The sequence below is a fragment of the Calonectris borealis genome, chromosome 5, assembly GCF_964195595.1.
Source record: "Calonectris borealis chromosome 5, bCalBor7.hap1.2, whole genome shotgun sequence".
NCBI lineage: Eukaryota > Metazoa > Chordata > Aves > Procellariiformes > Procellariidae > Calonectris > Calonectris borealis.
This window is the reverse complement of record NC_134316.1, coordinates 44,410,369-44,437,887: the sequence shown is the minus strand read 5'-3', so window position 1 is coordinate 44,437,887 and position 27,519 is coordinate 44,410,369. Positions and strand designations below refer to the sequence as shown.

Genomic DNA, 27,519 nt, shown 5'->3' with positions numbered 1-27,519 from the left:
ATTGCGATGCGATGTTGTTAGTGATGGGTTTTAATTGAATTGGCGCTAAACAGTATTTGGTTGATGACATAAGGAAAAAGCCTGTCTGCTGTTGTTTGTGATGTTTTAAAGCAACTGTGGAAATGAAATACTAGATGCTGTTAACATCAGAGTAATCAACAGGTGGTTGTACAATATAGTTTGAGCATCCAGATCTTTCTGTTCACAAAAGAACCACGTTTATATTCCGTGGTGAAATAAAACTAGTCATCTTGCTTGATACTTCCGATCATGCGTGAAGCGCATGAGCATGAACTCTGTGTGTTTCCTTTCATGAGGAGGAGAGGAGCTGCGATTCAGTCGTGGGAATAGCTGTAGGATGCACAAGAATCCTGCTGAAGCTGATTCATTTTTATTCAAGGGACTGTGTTACCGTGCAGTAGTGTGCTGTAAAATTACTTGATGACTATCCCTTCCACTTGGGTTATTGTGAGGAGTTACCGGATTAGAAGGTAGACTTGTATTTAGGTTGGTTGGTTGTAAATCATGAAATAAGTTTACAAATTTAAATTGCTCTACTGGGCTTGATTAATTCAGAGAAATTCAGTTTAAAGGATGACAAATTATCAGGTAAATCAGAGGTAAGAGAAGCAGCACGACTGCCCTGGCAGAGGTGTTTGGCTTAGACAACTGGCTACCGGGTATAGATGTGAATGGCTTTCCCATGGGGGTGGTTGTTCCTGTGTGTTGTCCTGCGTAGGAATAATAATCCACAGTATTTTTTGTGCTGAGATTTTATATCCCAAGCTTTGGTCCATGACAGATTTTACAAGACCACATTATACACTTCTGGAAAGCTAGGTTCAGTCAGAGATCATAGAAACATACTTTACGTTGAAGTACAAAAGATCCCTTGTTTCATTTTTGCACAATCTAGGTGCCTTTTTTTTTTTTTTAGATCTAGGAGATCTTTTTTTCCCCTGAAAGAGACAAATGGGGGTAGAACAATATGGAGATGGGCAAGATAAAATTAAAATGAGCACCTTTTCTGTGGTAGCCAGCAGTTTAATTTTTTCATTTCTTCAGCCTTTTCACATTGAGGTGATTCCCACATCCTTTTACCAGTTTGTATTTGTGCTTGGAATTATTTCTGGGAAGTGGAAAAACCTAAACCAAACCAAAACAAACCTTGTCAAACCTTGTCAAATTTAAAAAAAATTAATTTCACTCCTTTCATTCCATTCCTCCTTAATTACATTCAAAGTACTGCACTTAACTGTTTTTCCAGTTCTGTTTTGCCTGTTGTCATACACTTAATTCTCCATTCATTAATTGCCTCATTGTTTAATTATCGTAGCTGTTCTTGCAAGTTTTTTTCCGTTAACATAAGTACTGGGGTGAGAAGGTAGATACTACATTTATTTAATATATAAGCTGCAGGAAAACGTTGTGTGTGTGTTGCTTCTAGTAGCTCAGTCTCTGTTCCCTATTTTGTGCAAGAGTAAAAATTCTAAAACGAGAAGACAGTGATGCATAAGGCATTTCACGGTACAACATCCCCTTCCAAAAATTAATTGGTCTTGTGGTGCTGCAAATGGTAAAAGACACGGTACTGAAAATAAAGCAATCAAGAAGTCACATAAAGCAGAATGGCACAGCAGCTATTTTTGGTCATTTTCATTTATAATTCTAGCTATATTTTTAAATAAAATAAAAAAATGATAAGCATTTGCCCCTGTTAAGAATGAAGGAATGAACATTATTTTCAGAACTTACATAACTCACTTCTGAATGATTTCTAGCCGCTTCAAGTAGTGTTTCTCTATCATAAAGAAAAAATCCCATGTTCTTTTTCGAAGTGTGTATGTTCGTGTATGAACTGTGTATTTGTTTCAGAATCACACCTGTGGTAATTATTTTAAATAGTTTAAAATATAATGAAGTGTAGTATGTTTACCAGCATTTTTAATGACAAAAATACTTTTCACATCATGCCAATGCTATGTAACAATATTTATCTGACGAAATGTCAAAGTAGATTTTTATGGAATGAAAATTTATTTAAATTCTGTTTTACCCAAGGTACCCTATGCCATATTTGGTAATTGTACTAAAGATATTAAGACTGCAAAGCAAGCTCATGAATTTAGGGTGTACCAAAACTAACTGTACTGTCTTGGTCCACCTCCAATGCTCGTCGGTATCATAGCTGTATTGCTCGGTTTATCCCATAGGACCATCATGGCAGAGGGAGGAGAAGCATTCAGTTCCCCTAACGTGCTCCGCAACCCCTTTTAGACATGCAGAACTCGTATCTTTGTGCTTTTAGCCATGTTTTCTGTGGGCTGAATGCAGCACGTGCTCTTTGGGACAGTTACTGGAGTGTTGGCAATGCAGCCATTGACTGGGTATGGTTAATATATCGGTGTGTTTAACAAAAGCTTAAAAAAATAATTAGGTTTTTAAACTATAAAAATAAATAGTGCACATTTCAGTAATCATGCCCAGTAAGACATTCAAGTGTGAGGTGGAGGTGGTCTCCCAGTCCCACTGCTACGTTCCCATTCAGCACACAAGCACCCCTGCCCCGAGAGAGTCTTTTCTGACTGAAAGGTATAGGTGCCAGTTTGATCACCTTTAAGAAGTGGGAAATTGTACCATGCTTTTTTCTTGGAATGAAATTCTTTCTAATTTTGTTGGTTTAGATTTTTTTTGTTGACAAAAAGATCTGGGTATGAGTAAAGCACAGCCAGAAGTGCAAAATTCCATAAAAATACAGGCTAACCGCAGAAATAGCTGAAAATACTTCTATAGTCCTTTGATCAGTCTTTCAATGGAATTAAATTCAAGTTGTTTTGTACAACAGGCTTTTTTCTCACTGGTGTAGATTCTGCGTCATCAATTTCTATAATGGGATTTCACTATTTTAAATTTTAGATACTATCTTAAAGCAGTAGATGAGAGTACAATTATCCTCCTTGCTTGTTATCTTTCCACTCCCAAATTCTACTCCCAAAATGCACCCTCTTTGCAGTTTAAAGACTCACCGTGCCAGGGCTCCAAAATCTTTTAGCTTCTTTCTGCCACGGAAGTCTTGGTATCTTTCTGTTTTGTCAAAAAGCAGAGGTATTTCACTTCTTTTTGGGTGGCGACAGGGGATGGGGCTGGCAAGGAGAGGGGCGAGAGGCTGGGAAGGAAGATTGCAGAGCAGTGAAATTCTCTCCATCCTCCCCACTCCCAAGTTGGAGCATACTTGAAATCAGTGCTTTCTCTTACCATTTCAGTCTCAGCAGTTGGCAACTTCTATATCCCAGAGAACATTTCTTGGTCATTGGAGGGAACGGGTAACAGAGGATCCCTAATAGCTGGCTTCCTGGAATTGGTGAAGTAGGAAAGTGGGTCACTAGCAGGCAGCTGAGCAATTCAATCCACATCAGCTTTGGTTTTGTGATATAAAAGGTATGCATTGCAAGACTGTTTAGTACTTTACTTTTCTCTCTCATTTTTAGAAGATTTTTACGTTTAATTTTTATAGGTTTTTGAAGTTTAAAAACAGACCTTCCTGTAGATATGTATGCTTCTCTGAATGTGTTTCCTGGATGAAGTAGAAAATATGTCACCAAATATAACAAAGGGATTTAGTATTTAAAAAATTGCTGTACTTGGAGAACTACTTTGTTATCGATTGATTGATTAAAATGGAAATAATGCTTAGCTAATAATGTTATACTTAAAGCTTTAAGTTTGCTCCAAGGACTTTCCTTATCTTATAGCAACATATTCATGGCAGTTTTTTATATGAGCACAGAAAATACACCTTTTGGCACAGTTCTATGGCCAACAAGACATAGAGGCAGATTTTCTGCTTAATTAAACCAAAATAATCTTCTAATGCTGTATTAGGATCTGGCCTGTGGCATGAATGAGAAAGTGGTATCGCTAAATGTCACAATATTGATTACAATTATTACCTTTAAGAAAGGGTCATGTAAGATGTCTAGGGCTCTGTGAACTCAGGGGTGTGAATGGTTCTTGATGAGATTAGCGATGAAGATGTCAAGACAGCGAGAGCTATGAGATGATGTAGTACGGTTTGACAGACGGGGTTTGAAGTAGTCTGATAGTAACCATTGCAGAGGGCTGGCAGCTAGTTTTTGGGTAGAATACAGTTTGGAAGAAAGGATGTGATTATTAATTTCTTTCATGTTCTGGATGTAAAGAGAAGATTGGCATTCGGCTTTGAGGAAAATTCAGTAAACTTGACAGACAAATGCTTTTCATACATTTGTAGCGTTGCAGGAGAAGAAACTATTTTAGGACTATGGGGAGGGTTAGAGCTTTCTGAAGTGCAGAAAACTATTATGTTGTGTTTGTGATGATGTGTTTATGATTCAGTTAATCTCAATTTAAAATTTTGAATTTGTCAGTAAGAATTTAATTAAATTAAATATTCTTAAATAAGAGTGGGAAGGAAAAATGGCAATGATTACATTTAAAGAATTAGGAATATTTCTTAAGAGTTCTGCAGTACTTTTAGATAACCTCAATCTCACTGGCACTCAATCTCTAAAGCACATAGCTAGGACTTTATACCAGCCTTGGCAAATTTCAGTCATACAGATTGCACTTTCTGCAGCACAAACCGCCTTCAAAATTGATTAAGAACAGGCAAATAACTCAAGAACAAGTTTAAAATACAGTTTTAATGAAGTATCAAGTCTGACAGTAGACAAGAGTTTCTTTCATACTGCCCTCCGCTTTAATCCCCTACACCACGAGGCTCTGCTAACATTGCTGCAGACAGACACGTGCCGGGGCTCTCGTGCGGCTGCAGAGCCGCGGTTCCAGCAGGACGCCGTGGAGGAGCCGTACGGTGTCAGACCGACGGCGTGGGTTGAGACCGTGCAGAGGAGGGTGCAGCAGGGGGTAGTGGTGAAAATGGGCGTAGATCTGCTCCTAGTTCCTGTGTAGGTGCAACCCTGAGAGTCCCGTCTGGGTTTGCTAATTAAGCTAAGTAATTTTGGAGTATGTTGCTCAGAGTCCCTCTTCATAAGTACTAGCAAACAGAGAATCCCAACAGCCTTGCAGATAGTAAAATGATTTCTGTAGTTTCAGTGTGGTATTTTTACTGACAGCTGGTAGAAGCAGCTTAATAAACTGAGTAAGCAATTGGCATGCACTGCAAACTTCAGTTTTACTCTCTGAATCTTAAAAGCATTAGATGTTTCTTCCAATTTAATATCTGCATAATGGATATGGATGGCAGGATATGCTGCTGCCAGGCAGCTCTCAGCAGCCTCTAACAGGCTAGCGTAGACTTCCAGAGCAATGGCGTTTTTCCACTCATGTTATCCATCTTGTGCCAAATATGCTGAGCCTCAGTTTTTGCGCAAGGTGCTAATAAAAGTTGTGCTTCGGCCGTGTTTTTCCCCAGCTCTGCATGCCGTGGTTCGGGCCCGGGGATGGAACAGGCAGCATGTGAATGCGATGTGACTCACCTTGCTCCTGCTCCCCTGCTCCCGTCCTCGCTGGCTCTCGCCCTGCCGTAGCAGTATGGCAGAGGAGTCCTCCAGCCTGCCTCTCCCTCTCCTCTCTCTCTCTTTTTTAATTTTTTAAAAATCCTTTCAGTAATGTTCCTTTCCATTGTAAAGAACAAGATGGAAATGAATTCTTGGGCCGTTGCTGCTGATTTCCTCCAGTTAGGGAATCGGTAGAAGAGCACCATTATCACTGAATTTCATACAGGCAGCTGTGGAAGACAAAAACTCCCTTCCTGTTCATGCCGGGTACAGTAATTCTTTAGCCTCCTGTGCAGTGTATGTGCAGTCCCATTTTTGGCAGGTATTCCGTAGGCATGTTGCATTATTTCCACTCCTACTTCGCTGCGTTCTCCTCTCCTCCCCCTTGGGTTACTCTCTGGAAATGTTTTTTCAGCTCTTGTATCTGCTTGCTGACACGGCACTTTGGTTTGCATGTTAACGTGGTTGATCTTTTCAGAAAGCAATTTTAAATGATTGTTCAGTTATTACGTGTACGAATGAGCTGATATACACAGGCCATTTAAAACTATGTAAAATATCTGAATTAGAAAAATGCCTTCTACACTCCTATTATTTCCTTCTTGTTCTAGAAGGGAACAAACAATTTACAGCTTTTAGGCTTTGACAGCTTTTAGCACTTTTCTGGATGCAGTGTAAAATAGTTCCTTCACGCTGCCGTCCATTACCAACTCCCTGAATTTTCGGTGAGGTTGGGCCCGTGTTTCTCTTATCGTCGGCGCAGAGCGCGCACCCCCCGTCGGGGCTGGGGGGCTGTAGAAGCCAGGCAGTCCTCCCTCTCTACGCCTCTGAGTCGCTGAATTCAGTCTTTTGCAAAAAGGTCAGTCACGGGAGCTCACACATTTCAACCTTATGAAATAGGGCTGGGTTTTTTTGTTGATTGTGTGGTTTATTTGGCTTTTTAAAGTTCCAGTTCTCAAATCTGCCGATTTGGAACTCTGTGCCTTTTGTTATCTTCGTCTGCGCTAGAGGTACACATTCAGTGTGTGAGGCACAGCGCAGTTTTAACTCATCGTAAGCAAGATACTCGGGATCAAGAGTATACAGTATGTCCACAAGAACTATGCAGAGAGCAGATATTTTATTAGCTCAGAATTTCATGATCCTGTGTGAAAGAAATTTGAGGGAAAAAATTGTTTCAGTTGGTTGTAAATAGCTGGATTTTTTTTGTTTTCTTTTTTGTTCCATCTCTGTTTTGTACTGTGTTTTAATATTAATGTTTCAAAACAAAAATCTAAACGTTTGATTTTATCAGAATTTTTTTTTTTCTTTTCTGTTCCGTGTAAGTGGAACTGCTTGGGGCAGCCCGCTCCGTCAGCGCCTGGCTCTGGTAGAGGTTTCCTGACCATTTCTGTTTCCCCAAGAGTTTTCTCAGTGGAGCCCCTACCACATCTGTTGACTTCATTGTCCTCTTCCGAAGCCAACCTTGTTGTATGACTGTTTTGGAGTATGCGTACGCTCTTGATCAAGGGGGCTTAAATATATATCTAAATCTTTTTAAAGCTGTCCTTATTTGGGGGTGGTTGGAGTATAGGAAAAAATGTCAGTTTTCTATCATGCCCGCAAAAGGTAAAAAAAGTCTCGTGGTGTTTTCACCCTTGTCCACACTAAAGTATAATATGAACAAAAATTGTAAGCCCTTATTACCCATGTGGCGACATGGTATCTTATCCTGCAGTCACCTGGTCTGCTCTTAAATCTATTGAGTTACCATCTAAAGATACACCAGGAGAAGAAACTTCTTTTTTAAATAATTTCAAACTTCCCTGGAAGCTGTAATGTAATAGGAAGCTTTTAAGCTGGGAGAAATAAATCTGTGCGGTTTCTTTCCCATGTCGGTAGCCCTATCTGATTTTCTTTCAGGTGACAATAACATTGAACAGAATGACCACACATCCATGCCTTTCATATTCCCCACTTGCCTGGTACAAAATGGCATCCCCGTTGCCTTGAAGTCAGCTATCAGGCTTCAACCTGAAGTCCTTTTTCACCACTGTGTAGGAATGGTGCATGTTTGAAGGAGTCAAAAACTTTGGAATCTGAATGCTAACAAGTCTCAGGTGAATACAGGTTAATGAGGTCTTGCAGTGGTTTGTAAATAGGCTGAATTTGGATGGGTGGATTTCTGCAAGGACAGCAAGGTCACCCTGCTGGGCAGCAGCACTCCTCTGTGGCCTGTTTTGACACTCTGCCCATTAGATAACACCAATATTTAAAATTCCAAAAAGAGAAATCCCACTAAGCTTCTGAGCAGTTCTTTATTTACATTAAATAAATGTAACTTTAGGTGTTATTATCTTCTCTAAAATGTGCATCTAAATAACTGTCATAATTTCCGTTTATGTTTTTGTTTTTCTGGTAGAAAAGAGTCGTGGAACAGCTTCGAAAGAATTTGATAGTGAAGCAGGAACAGCCAGACAGTAAGTTTCAAATACAGCCGCTGGCACAGTCAGAAAACAAACTACAGACACCACAGCCGCAACCACTACAACAGCTACAGCAACACCACCACCAACAGCAGCAGCAGTCTACCGCACCCTCTCCAAACGTGATTGGATCACAGGTAAAAATCTCTACAATAATTCTTTTCCTTGCTGAAGGTGAAGTTCACTGCAAAAAAAAACACAAAGAAAGGCGCAGACAGAAAATCACAAACTTTCGCTTATGCCTGTTAGTGTACCAATATGAATTTCTCCTTTTATGCATATGCACATATGGGTCTTGTGGTTTTTTTCAGCAATAACCTCCTATCTGAGTCAAAAAAACCCATGTAGTGCTTAAAAGTCAGATCATAACCTCACACAAAAGAAGGGTGGCAGTATCACCTTTCTTAAAAATAAATGAAAGTTTAGCAAATAAACCTATCTCTTCCATAGGTGCACGAATGATTGTCCATACCCAGTAGGTCTCAAGAAACAGTAAAGACTTTACACGCACTGTATGAGGTGTATAATTAAAATAATTTATTCTTAAAAGACTAACAGAGCGCTCACTGTATCCGTGAACAAAATGTAAGAAAACAGTTCCTTCTTCTTTCTGCATGGTTCTTTTTAAACAGATGTAACTTGTAGCAAATAATACTTACCTGAGTTTTCAAGGATTAGTCTAAAAGTATACGATGGTAATTGCAAAGTTTGAATTTTAGAAAGTAGTGTCCTTATTGGGAAGGTACATTGCATTTCAGTACAGTATGGGATTAGAGACATAATCCCAGAATTTACCACAGAAAGTGGTCTGCTTTTACTGAGAGGGGAATTCCAAGCTGATTCAAAGTCTCTCCTGTTCAAATATTTAGAATCCCCAAAGTGTGCTAATAAAAGCAAGAAAGCTCAGGGAGGTGTTTTGTAAAAAGAAGTGTATGTGAGGTCTTTTTTCCCATTGATGCAATCTCAGCAGTTCACGTTTACCTGGATAGGCAGATGGCAGAATTCACCCATGAAGTTTACTTTATGCACATTGCAGTGAATCGCAACCATAGCTTTGACCGATGGTGGTTCTTGTCTTCCCTTTTCCTGGAAACTGAAGGGGGGGGAACGGTTGGGCTGTTAATTTTCTCATTAACTCAACAGGTTGTTTTGGATGCTGTCTAAAAATGTATTTGAGAGACTTAGGTAATTGTATTTTTGATAAAAGATTATTGAAGAAATTAAGCAAACTTCACTAAGGAAAAGGCATTTTTGAGCAGCAACATCTGTATCAAAGTTAAAACAGAACAAAGAAGTAAATATTACTGTGCCCTAAAATATTTACAGGCAAACAATGGATCACTATTTGCTGTGTCACTGGTCTCTGTTTGCGGTCAGGAAACATGACTGCAAAAGCAGATTCATGCGTTTCTCCGAATTCCACACTTTGCATTCATGCATTAACTTCCAGGTCATCTCCTGGGTTGTAAAAATTGAGGTTTTGTTCAAAGTTAAAGAGCCCTCTAGTGAAACAGTCAAAAAACTGCTACACCCTTCTGACTATCATTGATACAGTTGTACTTAGAAAGTAATTGTAAACTGAAAGGCAGGTCATCCTCTCATTTGAATTAATAAGCCAGCTTTTATCCTTAACACTTTTCTATTTTTATTTGTGTTGGTATAATTTTGAAGTAACCTCCCTTGCTTCTGTACACATTTTGCATCTAAGGTTGTGCCTCTGTCCTGTTGCCCCTCAATCTCTTTCAGCAAAGAAAAGTCAAATATTTTGTCTCTCTAGGAAGTTTTTTGGTGCCTACTTGTGTAAATAATACATCTTTCAAGGCTGTGTCAGTAAAGAGAATGCTTTCAATGGTTGTTTTCGGAGTAATTCAATTTAGGAATCAAGGTATATATGCTGCCTTAATCGTGACATTTTAATATACTTAGTATAGTTGAGTAAGAAGGGCTTTTAAATTTTTGTAAAGCAGCAAGCCTGCTAAAAGTTCATATTATTGCAATGTTACTGTGTAAAATAACACAGACTTACTATATGAATGCCACTTCAGTATGAATTTGTGCGTTGAAAATTTTTTAGAATAACCAAGGTAATTAATGCTCAGCAAAGTAACAGGGATATACAAGCTCTGTGATTTGCTGACTGAAACTATACTCGTATTACTTACAGACTTACAAGAACCCCTTGAAAGAGTCACAGTCTTGTATTACACGATTGATTACGCTTTTCTTTAAAATGTTTATGGATGAATGTAATGCTTGTGAAAATGATAGCATGTTACATCTCATTGGAAAAGCTTGAATAATGTTACTGCTTTAGGGGAATGGAGCCTCTGGCTTTGGAGAAGGTGCAGCAGAGGGATTCAGTAAGAAGCTCTTGAATCTCGGATAAAAAGTTAAGGGAATTGTTCATGTTGCGACAAGAAAAAGTTGGTTATGTCTGGATTTTGTATAAATGTATAAAATTGAAACGTGAATTATCCTTTGATTTGGTATTATACAGTGCTTGAATTTTTTTCACACTTGTGCATAATTAACAGTTAGGGGATACAGTTTAAGCATTATGGAATTAGAGGTGTGAAAGTAAACTGCATTTTTGTTTAAGGAAATAATATTGGTGAAAATACTGAAGAATCCAACTGGAAATATATTTACATTATTTTATTAGAAAGAAGAGAAAGGTCTTGTGTGATTAAAACCAAGCAGTCTAAATGAGGCATGTTCAGAACTCGAAAAAGACTGCCTGATGCTTGGTTTTCCGTTTTTTCCTGTTGTAGAGCCTAGCGCTGACATCAGGAGGGAATGGTGGTTATTTCATACTAGGAGCACTTGGTCATGCCAGTAACTGTTTTGAAGATGCAGTGCCATTGGTACAATGGATTTTTTACACCAAAGAGGAAAGAAAGAAGCTCACTTGCCATGCTGTTGAGTGTCACTTGTCATGAGTTTTCTGTGCACATTTTGTTCTGGTTTTATACAGAGACTCTCTTGCCTTGTGGCTTTTTGAATGAGATTTGTAATTATCCCTTTCCCTTAACATCTTAGAAGACAGTACATTTTAAAACAAAACTATAAAATTATAGTTGTTTTAACTTTGGAATTTGTGGACATAGTGTATTCAGGCATTTCAGGTAAATGCTGGCATTTAGTGACTCAAAACCACTCTCTTTAAAACAGGCTGAGAGCAATCATGGTGTCACATATATTTTCCAAAACCACCCTATTCCACAGAAGTTAAACTTAATTGCCTGCAGCTGGACAGACTAACAGCCAGCTCCTACAACTTCAGGATAGCCCTACTGATACTCTTAGGAAAGAAAGTTGAGGGCTAAATAACTGTATGTATGGCTAAAACTGAAATTTGGGATACCCAAAATCAAAATACGTTTTTGTTCTTGAAGAAACCATTTTATGAATGTTATTTCCCTCTTCTTCTGATTATGAGGATCTCTGTAAATAAAGTTTCCATTTGAAAATTTGAGTTTCAATTGGTGAGAAGCTAGTTTGCTGGTATTTTTCATAAACCTCCACCTTACAGGTTTGACAGTACATATTTGGAAGTCATATGAAACGAAAAGATCCAAAAATGCGTATGCCACTACTAACACTTGATTGTAATTTTCTCAGGAATTTGTTTTGAATCAATCTGTAATGCTGCAGATGATTAAAATAGACCCAACAGGTGCCCCAAATGAGAATCCTTTCTAGCTATCCAGTTTTCAGAGGCGTAAGATAATGTGCTTGTGTGAACAGGTAGATAGACTCAGTGCTGCCTTTTCTTTCTCTTACTGTCTATTGTTTCTGACTAACCAACCCATGTCCTGTCTGATATGAAGTGTCTCTGTCTCTTACAGTGTATTTTCTGTTTCCCTTAGAAAACTGTAACTACAGCTTCTATGATCACCACTAAGACACTACCTCTCGTCTTGAAAGCAGCAACTGCGACCATGCCTGCCTCTGTTGTGGGTCAGAGACCTACCATTGCCATGGTTACTGCTATCAACAACAATCAGAAAGCAGTCCTCAGCACTGATGCGCAGAATGCACCAGTCAACCTCCAGACAACAAATAAGGTCACTGGGCCAGGAGCTGAGGCAGTCCAAATAGTGGCAAAAAACACAGTAACTTTGGTAAGCGTTTCATGTGTTTGCCTTGCAGATAATGTGTGGGTTTAGTTTACAAGAGGGCTATTGAAAAAAAATAAATAAACGTTCAGGTAGTGGGGACATGTCGTGAGTCTTCACTAGCTGACCTTGTTAAAATGATAGCCTAAGACAAAAGCATTTACTGTCTACATGGGTTGTTATTACTGTATCACCTCTGTGTAAAGCTTCCCCTGTTAGTAATTGTTAGTCATGGGGAAGTAGTGATTGTTTCGCCCCTACCTAATCTATGTGGCTGTGTTCTGCAGAATTGCTACTCTTTTCTTTGGTAAAGGAGGTGTCAGACTTTCTTCAATTGATCAGTTTGGGTTTTCATCCTAGATTTTTTTGAGTCAATCTCTCTCGTTCCTTTTGTGTGATAAAATCTCTGGTGTTAGACACATCACTTAGCTCTGCCCACTACCATGTCTTCACTCACCACTTTTTCATACACATGTACAGAACTTGTTTCTTTAAGCATATATTTTGGAAAGTGCTTTGATTACATCACACAGTCTTTTCCAGAACAGTTAACCACTTAGAAATGAAAGAAGAAACATTTCTTTCTAGAAAGAAGAAGTTTTAGTACTGGGTTATATAGGCTTCTTGGTCTGGAAACCAGGCATTGTATAGCATCATGACAGGGAAATTTTACTTCTGGAGTAAAGATTAAGGCTTCACTAAACATAAATCCAATTTATCTTTATTGAAAAATACAGTTTAATAATGCAAATGGAAGTAATTTTGCTTCCTAATGAGGCATATATTTGCAATCAGAATAGAGAAGACTATTTGAGTGAAGTTTTTTCTACTGTCCTCTTTTCCCATGTCATTCCTTGCACCACTCTCATCTGTCCTTTGTGTCTGTGCTTCATTTCTTTGCTGAATAACTTACTTAGGTTTGGGGAGGTGATTCTGTTTTAATAATAGTCCATGATTTATGGTTCTGTAGCAGATTTCATCAAAAATCTCAGAATATTTTCCCAAGCATTAATTAATCAATACGAGACCTTTTTGAAGTAAATTGCAATCTTATGTGGGTGGACAGAAGTACAGAAGGGTGGAAACTAACATGGACATTCATTTGAGAGAATCTCACCAAGTACTCAACTTAGAGTAGCTAGTAGCACTATTCAGAGGTTTTCATGTGGCAGCGCCATCCAACTGATTTCAGTTAGATAGGGAAGTACTTAGGATGCCTTATTATCAGATCTTAATTGTTTCAAATGAATGGCCTACTTTTGAAAATTTCTCGTTGTGTATTTGGAGCACTTCGTAGTGTCATTAATATTGCTAAAAGAGTTGTAACTTCCAAATCTTTTCTATTTGCATGAGATCCTCTTTCATTCTTCTGTATGCCATTCAATATGAAAGGACAATGGTTCATATAGCTTGAGTCCGTTACTATTTTCTGTCTGCTGTAAAGCCAATTTTTAACTATTAAAACAAATAGAGGTTTTCATTATCTTCAAATGAAATGGTTTTAGATTGCAGAGCACAGTAGTTAGTACAGTTGAACTAAAAGGAAAGATACCTTCAATTTATGAAGCAAAGTATGTAGGAACTGGAAAGTAAGATTAGCTCTGTCTTTAATACTTATGAGGCACCTGTTACTGTGAAAAATTATTTACAGAGTGGAAAACGGGAGACATCAGGTCTGAAAATACATTCAGGATGTTGATTTTGGTGAACGACTTCAAAGCTATTTTCCTCTTACTGAACTCTCTTATGTTCTTATAGCAGGTTCAGGCTACGCCTCAGCCCATAAAAGTGCCGCAGTTCATCCCTCCTCCCAGACTTACTCCTCGTCCAAATTTTCTTCCACAGGTGAGCGTACAGAAAACAAGCAATAGAAGAAGGAACTTAATTATAGCGTAGATAGGAGATACTTTCCATGAACATCATTTTTGTCAGTCTTTATTGGTGACCTGGTGGAGGAGACAATTCATCCTCAACAGGTTTGCGGATGATTAGAGGGTGCAGTCAATACTCTTGAGGGCAGTGCTGACTTTCAGAGCGTCCTAGACAGGATAGAGGAACGGGCCAGTGGGAATCTCTTGAGCTTCAGCATGGAAGAAGGCAAAGTCTTGCACCTGGAACGAACTAATCCCCTGCATAGGTACAGGCTGGGGACTGGCTGGGTGGGGAGCAGCGTTGCTTAAAAGGTCTTGGTTGACAGTAGCTAAACTAGTAGTGTGTTCTGGCAGCAAAGCAGCCTGGCAGCATACTGGGCTGTACCAACAGGGCCACAGCCAGTAGATTAAGGGAAGAGATTATCCACCTTTCCTCAGCAATCATAAAACTGGGTCTGATACACAACATGCACTTTTTGACCCCCTGGTACCAGAAGGAAGTTGATAAATTTGAATTAATCCAGGGGAGGAAGGCTACTAAGATAGCTGGGGGGCGGGAATATGTGACCTGCAAGGGGAGGCTAAGGGATCTGGGCTTGTTCAGTTTGGAGAAGAGGTTTTGGGGGCACCCTAACAGCAGCCTTATTTCCAATATCAACAAGAAGGTGGAGACATAGGTGCTTGGCAGGAGAATTATAGACAATGATCATAAATTGGAACAGGGAAAGTTTAGACTCCATATAAGGAAAAAATTTTCTCTTTGAGGACAATTAGGAATGGAAGAGACTTTCCAGAGACGTTGTGGAAGCTCCATCCTTGGAGTTTTACAAGACCTATCTAGACAAATCTCTGAGCAACCTGGTCTGCATTTAGTGTTGGCCCTGCTCTGAGCAGGAGGTCAAATTAGAGACCTCCTGAGCTGCCTCCCAACCTGCGTGAGTCTGTGATTATGAAATTCGCATATGATGATCATATATGATCCTATTTGCATCGAATGAAATGAATCCATGGAACAGGTGTCAGCAAAATCAAAGCATCACCCAAGGCCTTAAATTGCTCTCATGAGCAAAAAAGGAAAAACGAGATGGTCTCTAGATTATTCCCAAGTATTTCTGTACTGCAACAGAGTGACCTCTGTTTGCAGCTGAGCAGTAAAACTTGTGGTTTACTTTTTTTCCATGGTTTGGGAAAGACACAGATTGCCTCTTCATTTAAAAAACCGTCTTGGAGGAACTATTTCATTTGTAAGAAATAGGTGGCGCTGTGAATAAAAGTCTAAATCTTTTACAAAAGAAAAAAGGGAAGTATAGGCTGGTATCTGATTAAGATTTGGGGATCGTGAGATCTGTTGGAATGTGACCTTGTTTTCCATGATAAAACACGTTATATGGAGTATTAAAGGTGGATAGGACAATAGAAATTAAATAAGGAAAAAGACTTTATTTTCAGAATAATGTATTCTACTTCTGTACTCTGTAATGATGTGATAAGTACAAACTTAACAATGGGCAAGAAATAAGGAAGTATTGGTGGTGGAGGGTTGCAAGATTCTTGCGGCTCTTCTCTTGTGAAAGAAGAAAAGAGTAATGACTGCATTTACCTGTAGCCTTTAGCACTTTCAGTGAGGGATTAATGTATAATCTTGACAATTTTTTTGCTTAGCAAGATTGGTTGTGCAGGTGTCCAAATAATATATAGAGTTGACAAAGGTAACAGGGATTTGCTGAAAATTTTAATTATTTCTTTCAGGGCACGATCAACTGTTCATTATTTCTTGGAGGCTCAATATAAAGCCCTGAGACACACTTTTAACATGAGAGCCTCAGCTGTGCCTGCAAATATTACAAGATTTTTTTGGCTTGCAAAACCAATATGTTGATTTAGATACAGATAAGGCACTTGGCAATAAACATGCAATATAAGCGTCTGTGCATCCAAATACCATTTCGGGGACAGTGACTGCATATGCAAATGTTATGGATGGGTTTTATGCAAGTGGGTTTGAAAATGTGGCTTTTCCTTTTCATAGCATACTTAGGACACTATGCTAAAAATTACATTCTATAAAAAAACCAAGCAACCTTCTGCAGATTATATAGGCTGAATTGAAAGACTTAGTTAAAAAGTTCATCTGAAATACTGATATACAAATCTCTCCTTTTCTTTTTTTTCTTTTTTCTTTTTTTTTTTTTTGTAGGTTCGACCTAAACCAGTTGCCCAAAATAACATTCCTATTGCCCCAGCACCTCCTCCAATGCTTGCAGCTCCTCAGCTTATTCAGAGGCCTGTGATGTTGACAACAAAGTTCACACCCACCTCTTTACCCAACTCTCAGAACTCCATACATCCTGTTCGTGTAGTTAACGGGCAGACAGCAACCATAGCCAAAACCTTCCCTATGGCACAGCTCACCAGCATCGTGATAGCAGCACCGGGTACCAGGCTCGCTGGACCTCAGACTGTACAGATCAGCAAACCAAACGTTGAAAAACAGGTACAGATAAGAAAGTGTCTACTAATGCAGCGTACTGGGTTTATTGCTTTACTGTGCCGGTTTGGAGAGGATGACGACCATGGAGAAATTTTCAGTGGCTACTGGAGATACTCATGTTCCAACAACAGTACAAATTATGGAATGACTTGCAACTCTTGGGGCAGAAGTTAACATTTTCTTTACGGCCCATTGGAATATTTTTCTCATGCTTCAGTGTTTTTATGCTCCCCCTACTGTCTTAACTTCAGTAGTTTATAAGCTAGCTACATTGCAGGGCTGTACTGGTATTTTGGAGACCAAATACAAACTGAAGTCCATGTGCATATCAAGCCTTTAAGAAACACTGGAAAAATATTCTCTGTGTTTCTGTTTTTCAAAGGGTGGCTACGTGAAAGGCAAAAATTACGCAAAAACGTAGGGGTGTTTAATACGATAAATGTAGCCATTTCTTCCTTGATCTTGCAGTCTTGTGATTGGAGGCAAAATAGTTTCACTCAGCTTCTGAAGACTGATAGTTCCCCATGACTAAATTGGATTGATGGAGTGGAAAAGAGACCCTCAGAAACAGAGAATTTAGATGTTTAGTTTTAAAGTCTCTCTCCAGAAAAGACTTTCATAAAATAAAACATGACTTTAGTCAGTGTGGATTGCAAGTGAGAGTCCTTACCATTCGGTTCAAGCAAAGCAATCTTCTGTTCCACTTTTAACTCTTTCGTATATTATATGTTAGTATGATATTGTATACTATATAATACATTATCTATAACATATAATAGTTCTGTAATTTATATAAATAATAGTAGTATATATTTCACTTATAACGCCTTCGTAGACTAATATGCCTTGAAGTTAACCTTCTGCTTTTGAAGTCACCTATGGAGACTGTGAAAATCATGTGCATGAAAGATATGCTCATGCTCCGTTCTGCTTATGAATTCTCATGAGTAGGTTCTTGCATACCTCAAGGCTGTTCCACAACTTGTTCGGCAATGCATGCCCTTTTCTTATGATTTGAGGTTGTACTTTTACAATACTATGCTTTTGATGCCTCTTTCTTTTGATGTCAGCAATATTCATTTGCTCTTCAAATAATTACTGGCAATTCAGCTGTTGAAAAACATACAGAAGAATTTTTCTGTATATTTTCTCCATGTCATAAAGGGGAAAAGTTTGTCTCTCTGTAGCTTACCTCACTCAGTTTGTAGCCTCAGCAGCTCTGCCGTGGGCTGAGGATTGTCATGCAGGTTTGTGATACCATTGCAGAAGATTATGACTTCAGAAGAGAAAAAAGCTTCAGAAACATCTGAGATCGTAGGAGTCAGAGAGACAGTTTTTGAGCCATTCATAATTCTATGAAATATGAAGACTGAGGAGTGAGAAGTACAAAATGCATGTGCCGTGCAGAATGGTTTCTACCTGGAAGTCTTCCATGGGATGCTTTTTCTTAAAGTGTCTGTTAGTTTTCCCGTACCGTATAGTGATTTCTGTAATGGATTTAACTCTTAAGATTACTTTTATTGCTTGCCTGGCTGCGTGGGTTAATGGAATGGTGGTAAGGCTGTTTCAACCTTTGTTAAAGGAAAACACTTTATTTAACATTCCTCTCGCATCAGATTCCTCAATTAAGTCTTTGTTAGTACACTGCCAGCTTTAAACTTTTTCTCCTGTATCTGCGGAAGTATTTGTTCTGCTTTATTAGTCAAAATAAAAAAAGTCATTCTTATCACTGAATGAGAGAAACGCTGTTTCTTTTCAGACTATTAAACCACATGTGGAAGCAGAAGAGAAGCAAACAGAAAGTCGTACAGTTACTCCACCTGCTGCACCGAAGCCAAAACGAGAAGAAAATCCACAGGTATCGAAACACACCCAGAGCTTTCTTTTAAGAAAAAAAGGAAACACTCTGTCCTTCAGAAAACATTTTTCCCCCTCTGTTCCCTCAAGACTCCTTGACTTCAACATTCCATACATTCCTGTTGGACAGCAGTAGATGATAAGACTACAGAATAAGAAATCTAAATAAATATAATGCATTGCATTTTTCAGTCCTGGAGTGCATTTGACTTCTGAGTCTTTTGTAAGTTAGAAGATCATAATTTCCCTCTGATACTTCCTTCAACCAGGAGGCTTAGATTACAGTGTTGATTTCCATTCCTTTGAGGTTTTAGACTTCTGGAGTAATTTTTAATGCTGGAGAAATGTCTTTATTTTGCTTTATAAAATATTTCTGCTCTGGTGAGCGGGATGGAAAGAGTCATGTATGTTCACATTCAGCCCAGGTTTTATTCCAGTTTAGGTCCAGTTAGTTTTGGGGGGAAGGAGTGGCCGGAATGGCTATTCCTTAAAGCCTTTCTGCCATGCAGAGCTTTGGAACTGATTACAGTTAAATGCTCTACTACATTTGTTTTTGTAGATGGATTCAAACTGGCTACTGTGTGAGCATTAACTATTGTCAGTACGATTCTGATTTTTACATGTCTGTGCACTTCCTGCATTAGAATTAGAATCCTTTAAGGAAGCCATAGCCCATATTGAATGGCAAGTGTAAACCAGAGTTGCTCCTTGTAGTTGGCAATAAATAGAGAATGATCTTCAACGAGCAATATTTTGCTGGCAATTGAACTGTGTTGGTATTTACTAAGAGCCAATCACATAGTCGGTTCAGTGCTGGACTGGAAGTAAAGAAACTGCTTTCTTGTTCCCAGCTCTGCCAACTCTGTGATCATGAGCAATTGGCATTTCCCTGTATCTCAGCCTAGGTTCACATCTAGAAAATAGGACTATTGTCTATCCTCTGTAAAGCAGTTTGACATATATGAATGAAAAGTGATTTATAGAAGCAAAGTATTACTAATAACATTTTTGTTGCTTAGTTACCTGTCAACTGACTTTAAAGGGCCTAAGTGACATAGCTCATCCTAACAGTTGGACTTGTCATGATCTTTTTTTCTCCCCCCTCACAGAAACTTGCCTTCATGGTGTCTCTGGGACTGGTTACTCATGACCATCTGGAAGGTAGGAAAAATGTCTTAAGTTGGTCCTTGAGTTCCCTGTTTCATGGCCGTTCTGAATTGGAAGTACGCGTCCAAAGTATTTCTGTATTAAATGCAGTATTTTCTTGCACAAAAGTACATTTGGGCTGCTTGTACTCTTGATCTAACTTAGTTTGTTGTGCATACTTTTTTGTTCCTCTTATTACATTGAAACAAAGTGGCTGCTTATGCAGCTGAGATCCGTGGTTGGGAAGAAAGTGTATGCTCTGATGGTAGGAGAGACATTTGTGACAATCCCATTGCTTTCTGCACAACTCCTGTATCTGCAAAGTTACACCATGGATAATTTTACTGTAACTCACATCTGGATTTTTCATTTATTTCATGATTTCGTGGGACTGTAATCTGTAGTGAATGAGTTAATAAATTATAATTGATTTTATAATTTAAACTCCTTAATCCTATACAGTGAAATACAGCCTAACATTTCGATAGCTTGCATATTTCTGTACCGTATTTATTTTTAAGTATCAACAAGGTTACCAGAGGCTTTTCGTTTTAGATCCCAATTACACTGACCGTGAGTTTAAAATGTCTTAGTCGTGGAGTACTTAGCGAGAAGATGCAGTCATTTCATTAGTTAGTTGAGCACTGTATTTGTATTCCTTGTCAGCTCTTAGTTTTCAAACTTTCAGAAATTAGAAGTATAACAAAGTTGCCTATATTCAGCATGATTGCTGTTCTGTAGAAATCTTCACAGGTCTCCTCACATGCAAACTGAATTCTGAGGACTTTATGTATAATTTCTGAAACCCATTGTTTTTTAACCTGAATTCTTTGTTTTACAAGAAATCCAAAGTAAGCGACAAGAGAGGAAAAGAAGAACAACAGCAAATCCAGTGTACAGTGGAGCCGTTTTTGAGCCTGAGGTATTAATTTTTTGCTGGGGGAAGCTGGTATTTTCATTCTGAGCTTGTGTGTCTTTCTGCTGTGTTGCTGCCTCCTAAGCTATCTCAGTTCTAAGCTGAGATAAGCTGTAGTCTAAGCTACATTTATGATTCAAAAGGCCATTGCAACGATAGGACCCTCAGATTTTTAAATAGCAAATACATTGGGATGTTCTTGTAATACTTACGTCTTTTTCTGCCTTCTCCTATGTAAAGCTGACGTTAAATGGCAGTGTGTGTACCGTTAGGTCAGCTTGTGTATCAGCCTGAAGCAGTCCAGATGTCAGAAGTAGTGTAAAAAAGCTAACCTTTCTGAAGCTGTGCTTCAGAAAACAGAACAGCCAGTAATCTCACTTAGTACTACTGTGCGAAAAATGTTAGCCAACAAAAATTATTATATTCTTCCCTGCAGCGCAAGAAGAGTGCAGTCACGTACCTGAACAGCACAATGCATCCCGGGACACGTAAAAGAGGTGAGGTATACTTAGACCTGTCTCCCTGCTGTATGCCTCTTCCTCCATCTTGCATTTGCAGTCCCCTTGTTGATTTGAAGAGTAAAACAAAGAAGGACTCTAGGAGTACTTCATTTGTGCAGTAAATTTCTATGGTAGACAAAGATCATGACTTCTAGGGATTAGCCTAGCAGGTTTTATTAGGCAGCTCAATGTTTCATTTCAGTTTCATTCTCCAAAAAAAAGAAAAAAACACAATAGATAGAGCAGAGTGAAAGGTGAGGGGCTTGAACATCATTTAGTGGTATAAAGCTGCTGTCAAGATCCTCTTGTTAATAACTAAATTGTATTGTTAGTGTCAAGAGAAAGGTGGTTATGGAGAAAGTGTCTGTGCCCTGAATAGTAGAGGAAACTTAGTGTGACAAAAGCCTTGTTCCCCACTGGGAGTAGAGATGGGTCCTTCAAAAGAAGTCATCTTGAGCAAGAAAGGCTATCGTGCTCATACTGAGCACTTTCCTGCAACCAGAGTGCCACTTGTCCTAAAATGAAAGATGATCTTTCGTATAGGTATGCGGTATTGTTCAGTAGAAATCTTTCTGTAGAACAGGTGAAATTTTAAGACTTAGATTATGGTGAAACTGATGAGTCAGAACAGCATAGGAGAGAATGTGATACCATTTTCTGTGCACGGCATCAACCACACATATATGACAATCTTTCCCTGATTTTTGATGATTTTCTGCAGTCCTTAAAGACTCATAATACCTTTTACTCCTGAGTTTGTTGTCTAAAAAAAGTAATCAATCAGATTAAAAAACCCACAGTCCTACCTAGCAGTGACCAGTTCCATTATCTTTGGTTTTTGACTGCAAGGTCAAATATTCATTTGATACGTGCTCTCCTTGATACACCTCTTCAGTCCAGCAGGCAATGTGGCAAAGCTGACAATTCTGCAGCTATGCTGTTTCTAAATAAAAGACATCAGTCTCTATTGCCATCCTCTAATAACATTAAATGTATTTTTTAAAATTATATTATGTAGATTTTATAGAGAGATAAGTAAATGTTCCTTCTTCTAGTAATGATTTCTTAATTCTGTTTTATAAGTCATTGTGAACAATTACTGTATCAATGAAAATGATGGCATGCTTTTGTACTTGATACTCTCTTAGCCTGTTTCTGCACACTGACTGCTATTATACTTTCTTTTTTTTCCTCACACCCCGTTGTGAGCCTGTACCCTGCATCAGCACCAAATTAGTAGCACACATTTTCAATTGACAAAAGATTTGGATGTACACATTTGTTTTGTGATTTAGTATAGCAATATATTAGGTGAAAAGCTTATGCAAGCATGTGCCCTTGAGAGCTTTAGTTTAATTCTAGATGGTGCTGAGCATGTCAGAAATTTCAGCCATGGACATCACTATCAGAAATCCATTTCCAAGGACATTCTTAGTTCCAGAACATATCCAGACCTTAAATGCGAGGTTTAGCATGTTAATAGGTATAGACTGACAATCTGTAAACACAAGATCTGGGGAATTATTCCCAGATCCTAACTCCTTTATGTTTACATATCTGTAAATTACCCTGGAGAAGGGAGGCAGAAATGGTGGTTACATACTGTCTTTTTGCTGTCTTGCTTTGTGTACATAATTTTACGAAAATTGTTGTGAACACATTTTGCACTTCTGCTAGTCTAAAGGAGCTTATAGGAATTGTGCATAATCAAACGTACTTGACTGAGAAAGTCTAAGAAAGAATACAGAATTTGAGAAGGGTTACAGTGGAAGACCAGTGGTAGGTTACAACTGGTAGTGCTGGTGTTATAGGTCAGACAACAGGACCTGTTCTTGAGGTAGCCTAGTTTAGAAAATGTACCAGTAGGGTAGAAAATGCTGATCTGTGGGTGAGTGGGTTGGAAAAAAGGGGAAGAAAAGGAGGGGGTTGGTGAGTGTTGGCCTCTGATAAAGGGCTTAACCTTTGTGTAGATTTATGCTGCCACTAGAAAGATAGGGAGGTGTGGGATAACAGTAGAAAGGATTTGATAGTAATCATTGTAGCTACTCTCTAGCTATGATGCCAACATGTTTTCCCTAAAAACTGAATAGCCTCATTTCTAGGAGTGGCAAGTGTCCCCACACTGCTTTTGTGGGAGTGATTCTTTGTCCCTCTACAGAGCTTATTTCTATTTCCTTCTGAAATACATCTTTTAAATGTTCTTTCCTTGCAAAATTCTACTTAAAGATTTCTAAAAAATGTTTAAATCTTTGCTTCTGTCCTTCCACTTGTAACTTTTATATTAACTTCCTCTCTGTGCTACATCATTTCCTTTTTCACGCTAGCCAATGAGGACCACTGGCCAAAGGTATGTAAGATCATTTTTCCTTTTTTTTTTTTTTTTTTTTTTTTTTTGTGTTCCCTGTTGTTAATATGTAGGTCGTCCACCTAAATACAACACGGTGCTGGGGTTTGGGGCTTTGACCCCCACATCCCCTCTGTCCAGTTATCCTGACTCCCCCGAAAATGAAAAGACAGAGACCACATTTACTTTTCCCGCAGCTGTTCAGCCTGTGTCCCTGCCTAGCCCCAGCTCCACAGACGTAAGTAACTCTTGGGGAGGGGGTTACTTTTAAAAAGATATGCAGAAAGAGCCACAAGGAAAATCGTTGCAGATTTTGTTTCTTTCGTCTCACTCGTCATCTGTCCTGATTCAGTGCAGTGAAACGGTCCAGCATTCTTTTAACACCCTTCCTTTTTCCTCCTGCACCTATGTTCTTCTCCCGTGGAGATTTTATTTATAACTCCTTCAGTGGATTGAAACATTGGGAGGCACCAGGCATGCTAGATGAGCTCATTTCCTTTGTGCAGTGTCTGAGATCTTGTCTGACTGAATTGAATCTGTCATCCATGAAAAAGGGGGAAAGGGAGAATGAAAAGTATTACTTACAGACCATAATAACAAAAAGTTGGGGTGTTTCTGTAATGAGGGAAGGAGGGAAACCGCTTCCCAGGACAGCCAGGAGCTGCGTTCACAGCACTGGTCATGGCAGTTCTGGTGTACTGACATAACTAAATACATCGCCCCTGTGGTCAGATCGCAAAATCTGTCTTGAGTGAAATCTGGTCATTTCGCTCTAATTTATGAAGAACCGAGTGTCCTTATTTTAAGTTAATTCAAAGATAAGATTTGCTACTCAAAGCACAATTTGTTTTAAGTTGCTGAGAACTATCCAGTTATTTCATTGTTTCTATTTCTTGCAAAAACATGATGAAAAAAATTAAAGGTCATGCATAAACTTTAGAAGATAAGTAGTGTGGGAAGAATTGGACTGAGTCGCTGTGTAGGTCCAAAATGACATAATGAAGGGACTGTACACTATGGTTTGTCTGAAAGTGTACTGTGACTGTTCGGCATGGGTGAAACAATTCGTTGCACAAAAATTGTCAGGAGTTGTAGTGTACTTCCAGTAAAGTGCTTGCGTTTTAATGACTAGTACTTACTGGGCACAATTTAAAAATAAAAGGGTGCTTGCTTATTTCTTCACACCAGCGCTGCAGACTCCTTCTGCAATCTGAGTCAGAGCGGTCTCCTTTTTTTTTTTAAAAAAAAAAACATATTATCACATGTGATTGAGGCCCAACCATTTGAAACAGGCTTTGAGGAAGAGTTGGGCCGCTTTATTTTCATCTATGCAGTTGCAGGACTGTAAGTACATAGACTGAGAGTCCAGCTCGACTGGCCATATACAGCAGGGAAGAGAAGCCAACTTCTTGCCTCTGAACTGTATTTGTTCTGCAGAGGTAACGAGAATAGAAATAGTACAAGTGTGTCTGAGTCACTGAAATAAATAGATGCAATTCTGATACCCAGGGAATATATATGTGAAATTAAAAGGTTCTCTTCTATATAGTCACTTCTGAGAGCAAAATAGCACTTGACTGTAAAAACCCTTTCCTGACAGTCAGATGAATGGGACGGTGGAACAGCCGCTCAGGGAGAAGGTGGGGCAGCTCCGTCTCGGAGGGCTTTTAAAAGTAAGCAGTACAAACAACTAGCAAACATGCTGGAGAGCACATTTTTTACATTGGCCCCAAGAGAAGGACTGGGTAATGTGGTGGGGGTCTTCTCCATCTCTGACTTGTGCGTGTATACTGCCGAGCCTTTTCCCTGAGCTGTGTAAGAGCTCTCAAAAAAGTATAATGAGTTGTTGCCCTGTTTTCTGCAGTGCCTGGTGGCAGCAAGCTAAATCAAGAATAGTGTATTTCTGTAGCATTCATATCTAGTTCTGAATGCCCTGAATTTTCTGAATTTGGATAGTATTTAGGCCTAGGTTCTGGATTGCTTTAATAGTCATTAATTAATGGAAATAGAACTATTTTAAGGGAGACAATGGAAGATTACACAGCAGGTAATTAACATTCTCTCTTACCTGAGCATATTATAATATAGCACAGTAGCACTCTTTCCCCTGTAGACTCATATATAAATCTCCTTTAACATGTTTCCAGACAAGTTGTTTAGTTTATATATATGCAACAGCACTAACATTTTTGTGGGTTTAATTTTTTGAAAGAATTTTACCCCAAAGTCCCATTCAATGCATATTTGTTATCAATTGGGCTAATTTGGTAGCCTTTTCAGAAATATTTGGTATTGAATTCCATATAAAATAAAACACATGTAAAAGCAGAAAATATATTTCAAAGTGCTCATAAAATTTTTTTTTAATTAAAAATAGGCTATTAAACAAAATTTGAACCTTCAGAGACAGCAAAATATTGGAAAGGAAGTAAATATAAAATCTGTTCTTCTGTCATTACATGTTATAATTCTTACTTGCTAATCATAAAGAGAGGAATGGTTTCCCATTGCTGTCATGAGCTGGAAGGTAGTCTTCTGTTAATATGTTCTCATAAAATCGCTGTATAAGCTTGTGCAGTCATATCCCTTTTTTGTGATTCGATTTCCCCCATTTATACATTTGGCATGGTGCTTCCTTTTCCCATCTGAATTTTGAGAGCTTAGCAATACTTGTAAAAACCTTTAGCATCCTTGGCTGGAAAAGTGCTATATAATGCTGGAAAAGTACTATATATTTAAACACCAACAGTATAAGTCGTGCTGAAGACAAAGAGAAAAATTAGATCTTTTGTATTTAAGGACCTTGCAGCTTAATTAGATGTTGAATACAGTATACAATGAAATGCTCATGCCACAGTTTATGACCAGTGCTACCACTGAGAAGAACTGTCCTGCCTGTCACCAGCAGTATTTTCTCATCCTTAAATGCCTCCTATGTTGTTCCAGCACAGACAGATATGAGGCCACATTGTTTTCTGCATAAGGGAACTGGTATAAATAAAAATGGTTAGTCTTAGCCAAGATCGTGCCCTAATCCGGTTAATTTTATAGACACACACGTTCTTGTGCCAGCCTCATGCAGGGGACAGAATTGAGTGTCTGGGCATATAGAGAAGGCAGGATCACTTCTTTTGGCAGTGAGGCCAGTCCATGTCATATTGAAGAGGGTCTACACTGTTAGCAGATGTGAATATAGAAAGGTCTCTTTATTCTAGATAGGACAGAAAATGTTGTGTGTAGTTGCAGCCTCCAGCTTTTGGGGACTTAAAAATGAAAACATGGTAAGTGCATGCCTAAGTAAAAGGCCATTTCAGAAGTCTCAGTGAAAACAATTGAGCAGTTCCTCAGACAGATATAGAAGAAAACTGCAGTTTTGCCCATCTTTAAAGTATTTTTGCATTAATTTGCTGAGAAAGTCTAATTCCTGTAGGCTTTAGAATGGAAATTTGATAGTTAGCACTTGAGTAATCTTTGTCCTCAGCCAACATATGAAAATCACAAATCAGACCAAGCACTTGGCACCAGGCACCATGGCCCAGAATGGCCGCCTTGCCTTTCTCCTGAATCGTCATTCTCTGAATGATAGGGATAAAATTTGAAGGGAGGATGAAGCAGGAACTTGAGATGGGATTGGTGATGAGGATGGAGGGGTAGAAAGTAGGAGTAGAACCTGGGAAAAGGAAGGAAGTAATGCACTAGGCAGGATTGAGCAAAACTTTTCTTTTTTTTTTATCTATTCTTTTTTCTTTGGCAATTGGCTGTGAACGACTTGGTTGTGTGTGATTCTTGCTCACGCAGTAGTGGCAGATTCACCTGGAAGGTAGCAATTGCCTTTGACGGTCAATTACTCAGCAGTAAGAATAGTGCAAAAATCTCTATTCTAGTGATGGTTCAAGTCCGTCGTCACAAAATGCCTTTTTGTTAGTAAACTTTTTATATCAAAACAACGTTTCAATTGAGAGGAGCATTAGAGAACACTCAGATTGCAAAGTCAAGTCCATAAAAGTTAAGAAATGCCAGAATTATTATTGCTTCTGGTAACTTAATTCACTTACATCATACATTATGATCATCTTTATTTATATAGTCATGAACAATTCCTGTTGCAGAATATTTGGTTTTCCCATGTTGTTCCAGTGAAATGTACATATAAGTATAGATACTACATACTCAAACACGCAAACTGCACATACTTCTGGTTGGATACTGTATTAATCAGTTCTATTGCCTAAAGCCAGGCCCTGCTGCTCTAGACAGTTTATAAAAATAAAGAAAACTGTTAGCTGTCCAAAAAGCTTTCATTTATTTTCCTG

General features: G+C 38.7%; 1 protein-coding gene across 11 annotated transcripts in view; it reads left to right on the top strand.

Moving 5' to 3' along the window:
* Positions 1-27,519, top strand: part of PHF21A (PHD finger protein 21A) — a 132,244-nt gene that overhangs the window by 97,115 nt on the left and 7,610 nt on the right. For 9 of the 11 annotated variants that reach the window (XM_075152185.1, XM_075152194.1, XM_075152190.1 and 6 more), the window contains 9 exons: positions 7,900-8,100; positions 11,833-12,087; positions 13,840-13,926; positions 16,150-16,446; positions 18,203-18,301; positions 19,410-19,461; positions 20,289-20,368; positions 20,799-20,859; positions 23,281-23,444. In XM_075152185.1, coding sequence (XP_075008286.1) covers positions 7,900-8,100; positions 11,833-12,087; positions 13,840-13,926; positions 16,150-16,446; positions 18,203-18,301; positions 19,410-19,461; positions 20,289-20,368; positions 20,799-20,859; positions 23,281-23,444 — 1,296 coding nt within the window. The remainder of the gene's footprint in view (positions 1-7,899; positions 8,101-11,832; positions 12,088-13,839; positions 13,927-16,149; positions 16,447-18,202; positions 18,302-19,409; positions 19,462-20,288; positions 20,369-20,798; positions 20,860-23,280; positions 23,445-27,519) is intronic. The other 2 variants (XM_075152196.1, XM_075152195.1) reach the window with 1 other exon arrangement.